We start from the raw sequence: 5,222 nt of genomic DNA, 5'->3' as shown, positions 1-5,222 counted from the left end.
GTAGGGAAAAATCAAATGAAAATACAAGTTTAAAAAGAGAAAGATGCTATAAATTTTCCAGATTAAAGAGTTTGTTTATGTGTTAAGTGAGTGATGATGGGTTATCAGATCAGTATGGCATATGGATTCCATTGGGTGTATTACAAAAGGGATGTAAGAGTTATTTTAAAAGTTGGTATTCACAGATTTGTGGTAATTATATCCTTTGTGACTATTAACTTCATCAAGAAAAATTTTATATGTCAACTTAAAAGTGTGTGCAGGGGCTGCAGGATTTTGTAGAGTTCTGTTAGGGGGTACACAGAGAGGCTAGAGGACCAGACCCTGGACCCCACCCTTCGTGGCCGTGGTTTTCCCAGCTCTGTCCCCGGTGGGTCCTCCGCGGGGAAAAAGAGGGGCTGGGGCCTAGCTGAGCAGCCGGAGTCTGGGGGTCTTCATCCTGGTGGTGCTCCTGGACCCCAGGAGGGTCTGCTTTGTCCATCTCTAGAGTCCTTAGAGTTGGGGCTGAGGGGGATGGAGGCGGGGGAAGAGGAGACGGGAACAGAGAAGTCACTTAGGAGGCTGGCACCGCATTCTGGGTAAGAGATGGTAAGATCTGAAATAATGGAGCCTGGAGGAGCAGGAAGTTTGAGATACTTTGAAGGTAAAAACAGTCACTGATTGGTGGTCATGGGTGAGGAAGACTTAAAGTTGAAATTGCTTGGGGATTCTTAGATTGGAATAATCCCTTACTCATATTTTCTCTCTTTTCTGTAAAAATATTTTAAGAACCCAGACCACTCAGCTTTCCAAGTTGCTTTGCCACGAACAGCTGCATGTTTGTCAGCTTTGCCCACCTGAGTGTGAAATGATGTTCTATCAAAACATGGGTTTCAGCATTTCCCTCTCTGCTCCTGACACGTGAACCCTGCTGCGGGCAGTAACTGCTGCCTTAGCCCAGGCGGTTTGCTGATGTCACCGCGCGGAGAGGCAGCATTTGCTCAGTGGTAATGATGGGGTCTGGTGCAGGCGAGCACGGCGAGGCTGGGAAGGGATGATTGTGAAGGGCTAAATGGCCTCTGCAGCTCCCTCTCATCAGATGTCGCAGCCTTAAAGCCACACTGTCCTCTTTGTCATGGCGACTCTCCCCTTAACACCATTTAATTTCTTTGTGGAAATGGCTAGAGAGACTTGTACTTTTTGGCAAGTAGGCAGGCCATTGCATAATAAAGTGACGCCCGGGCAGGGCATCGCTGTCCTTTATGTGATGGAGCTGGTGATTTGGCAGCCACTGCCTCTGGAAGGGAGGCTGCCTGCCTCTCATTTGCATGTGGTCTGCCTTCCGCCTTAGTACGCGCGTTTCCGGGGCCTGGCCAAGGCCGAGCCAGGCAGATGTGTACAGCTCAGGAACAAAAGAGACCCTGGAGCTCCGGGTGAACCTGCATCCTTTGTTTATAGGTCCAGGGGCACCATGGTCGGCTGAGGGCACCAGCAAATTCTTGCAATAAAATTCCTATAATAATACAGGAGACCCACTGTTTTCTGGCTGCACTTTCCCTGCCTGCCACGTGGTCCCCAGCATGATAAGGTTTGTTTATTATATCCATGGCTTCTGCGGTTCCTTCTTTAAGACTTTTCCCTTTCAAAAAGTTTTAATATGCTATTCCTATTGCTGGGTTTTCTAATTATAACGTCTCTTTTGGTACACACCACTATAGTAAGGTGACTTCAAAAACAGACTTGTAAGTTTTTGTGTTGAAGTCTGGCTGGACCAAAAATAGCTGTTTGAAGGGTGGGGTTTTTTTTGTCTTCTGTTTTGTTTTGAAAATCAGATTTGCTAATGATGAGTCTCAGATGATGAGAGCAGTTCTGTTAGGAAAAGTCTGTTTTCCTAACAAGGAGGGCAGGCTGTAGATCTTGAAAACATAAGCAGAGCAGGCACAGCTTTCTCCGAGGTCGTTTACTCTCTGGTCCATGGCCTTTGCCCAGGTGCCTGCCCTCCTTCCCCGAGGGCATGGGCGTGGTCCCCGCCTCCCTGTGGGTTTGACCTGCTTGGACCCTCCTGGCTCCTGGCATCTCCGCAGGGAGACTCTGCCTTCCATCCAGGGAAGTGTTCTGGAGCTGCGGGCTCGGTGCTGGTGCTGGGAGGGCCTTGCCTGCCCCGACAGGTGCCTTTGGCCAGGTGGTGGTGGAAACAGAGGTGGCAAGTGGTCATTTACTTAATTTTCAGGGACGCAAGACCCTGGCATGTTAGGGTTTTTTTTTTTAACGTCAGACCCAGCTTTAGAAATAAATTAGCCAATCGAATTATTTATTAGATGGAGAATAGCAGAAGGGCCGGGGCGTGGGGCAGACCGTTAGCGCCCGAGCAGCTGCACGTGTGCTGGTAATTGGAATCCTGTTGCTGGGTCATTTTCATTGTTTTTCAAGTACTGCCAAGTCCAAGAAAATGTATGAAAACTGAATTATATCCCCTACATCCCATGTCTGATTGAATCCTCCTCATGTGGCAGTCTCATACATCCTATTAAAATATTCAATCTTGTTTCCTTACTTGAAGAGCCTGTGTGTAAAGGGCAAACTTATAGAAAACTCGTTCCCTGGAGACAGGGTATCCAGCCACTCTGGACTATTTACATATTCTGCTGTTTGGCCGCTTCTAGGTTCCTGCCCTCCTTCGTATTTGTGAATAAGAGCCGTGGGATGCACTTTTAATTATGTGGCTGTGTTTCCAATTGAAGAATCAGACTGGGGTATTTCCCAGCTTCTTGATTCTTTTTTAACCTTGGAAAGTTAACCAACGTGTTAACCAGTTTGTTTCGTTTGTCTTCCAGGACAGAGCTGTATCGATCTCTTTTTGGCCAACTCAACCCCCCTGACGAAGGCCACAGGGACTGACGGCGCCCATCTCCCTGTGGCCCGGGGCCTGAGGGGGGACCTCCGCACACCCAGCCCCACATAGAGGAACTCGGGAAATCCCGGGAACGTGTGCTGTTCAGAACACGGGCCTGACGAGTGCCCGGAAACCTGAAATCCAGCATCTGTGTCACCGGTGCGTCGGTGTGCAAGGGGCTCACCCCCCATGGCCTTGAACCACCACAAATAAAGAGTGTTTTTACTGTCGCCGCCGCTGCCACACTCGATTCCTTAGGCAGCACAGAGTGAGTGATGTAGCGTTCCCGCAGGGTGACAGGTTCTTTGGGAGGGTTTTCATTGTTTTCCCAGCCAAATGGCCTTCTTTCACAATATAAAATACTCCATGGAAGGAATAATCCTAGGGTAGATGTGGCTTTCGGGGTGAGTCGCGTTTAGCGACTGATCGCGGCTGTGAGGAGCAGGGAGCCCCCCAAAACCTGTCAGCTGCGCCCCGGAGGTGTTAGAGCTTGGAGGCGTCTGCCTGTTTGTTGCTAAATACAAATTTCTGACTTCTTGTTTCCTCTTTTCACCCATAAAGATTCTTCCAGAGTCCTTTTCCATTCTCACCATTCCTAAATCACTTTATTGAGATTAGCTCTGGTGTAAATCTAGCAGGGGGAAATGATTCACTTGTTTTTCATCCAAAGGTCAAAAGCTGGAAATTAAATCCCCATAAGGGGGATTTATTGGCCTGCTGTGGTCAGTATGCAATGAGATGATCTTGCATAAGTAATGTGTACGTGCCCGCACTCAAGGCCGACCGTCTCCCGGGTCCTTTGCCCAAATCTGTATTTTGAGCTATGGAATTAAAGGAATGTTGCGTACCAGCAGCTGAGGGCGGTTGTAGTTAATAACTAGTCATTGTTTCTAGAGTCAGGTTTTGGTATTGTTTTAAAATGTCAAAACCAAGTGACAGATTTTTGTGCCCAGGAATCCCACGTGTCATTGACGTGGTGTCCGGGGACTGCAGACACAGCGCCTAGAGGCTGGGTTCCAAACGAAGTGAGTCTGGAATGTAATCTGCATCACAGTTTAGTATTAACATCTGAATGTGTCTGCTGGGCTCGGACGGGGCAAATGGGGGGAGGAGGATTTCTTCATCTCACATTAATTGGACCTTGGTACATCCTGATCTGTTTTTCTTGTCTTGGTAAGTTAACCTCTTGGGCTTGATTGTCAGGGAAACGTTTAATTTTCAGTGTGTCTTCAGTTACCTAAAAGATCACTCAGCGGAAATAGAAGATTTCCCCCACAGTCACTCCCTTCACCGTGATCCCTTTTTCAAATATAGACCATCCAACCCCATCCATCTAGCCTGAGGACCCCGGATGAACCCACATTAGAACAGCAAGTAAGTAACCTCTTAACGCGGCACTTCCCGTGAGCATGATGCAGACCCACGATTCCTAAAGAGATGGAGCCTCTGTCACAGTCACTCTCTACCTGATGAAGAAAACAATTTAAGCAGGTACTTCAAAATATTTGGAGTCCATCATGTTTAATTAAAATGAATTAAAATCAGGAGAGATGAGAAAGAAAGGATAGAATTTTCAGTAAAGGGAGGCTTGCATTTTAAAATTCAGAGGACCACCCTCCTTCCAGCCAAGAGTAAATTGGAAACTATTTTAATTGACACGGATACTGCAATTCAACTGTTACTAGAAAGACAGATTAGTTGATTGATTTGCATTTTAATAAAACGAATACTTTACATTTTGGTGGCTAATGCTGATTTTGAAATGAGTTGAGAACTGTTATCAAGAGTTTCAATCCAGGGCCCTTTTTCAGTGTTGACTGAAGCATTCCTCCCTTTTGTGCGGAGTTGGCTTATTTTCTTTTTGTCCAGTTGACTCCTTCACGCATGACCCTCCTAAACCACAGCCCCTGAAGACACCATCAGAGCAGTGAGGAAACCGCAGGGCCCACCCAGCCCAGGTTTGCACCCGGGGCCGGAAGCAGGCCGTGGGCTTTGCCCTTCAGGATAGAGAAGTTAGGGCTGGTTTCTCATCTTAGTTTATTTTATGTCAAAAATTAATTACAGAAAAGTGGAAGGAACAAATGGAAATAAGACTCGGCTGTAACTTCACCACTCAGAAAGATCCCCTTCTCGTAGTTAACCTGTATTCCTTCGTAGCCCTCTTCAGTATAGATGCTGTGATACCCAGTAAACTCCTCTCTTGGGGGAGGGCCCAGGGAGCAGTGCAGGTGGAAGACTTTGTTTTTCCTTCTGGACTGTTTGAAATGTTACCCTTTTAAAAACAGTAAAAACAAAATGTCGGTGCAGCATGTCCCCCTCCGCATAACACACGTATACCACCCATTGAGAA

At 47.1% G+C, this 5,222-nt stretch overlaps 1 protein-coding gene across 1 annotated transcript in view; it reads left to right on the top strand.

Annotated features, from left to right (window-relative positions):
- Positions 1–2,891, top strand: part of AATF (apoptosis antagonizing transcription factor) — a 103,901-nt gene extending 101,010 nt beyond the window's left edge. Inside the window, exon 15 of the mRNA XM_007464889.1 lies at positions 2,814–2,891. Within this exon, the coding sequence (XP_007464951.1) occupies positions 2,814–2,877 (64 nt within the window). The 3' untranslated portion in view covers positions 2,878–2,891. The remainder of the gene's footprint in view (positions 1–2,813) is intronic.
- Positions 2,892–5,222: the final 2,331 nt, after the last annotated feature.

This window comes from Lipotes vexillifer, unplaced genomic scaffold, assembly GCF_000442215.2.
Source record: "Lipotes vexillifer unplaced genomic scaffold, Lipotes_vexillifer_v1.1 scaffold788, whole genome shotgun sequence".
Classification (NCBI taxonomy): Eukaryota; Metazoa; Chordata; class Mammalia; order Artiodactyla; family Lipotidae; genus Lipotes; species Lipotes vexillifer.
Note: the sequence above shows the minus strand (reverse complement) of the source record. Positions and strands in the feature narration are given on the sequence as shown.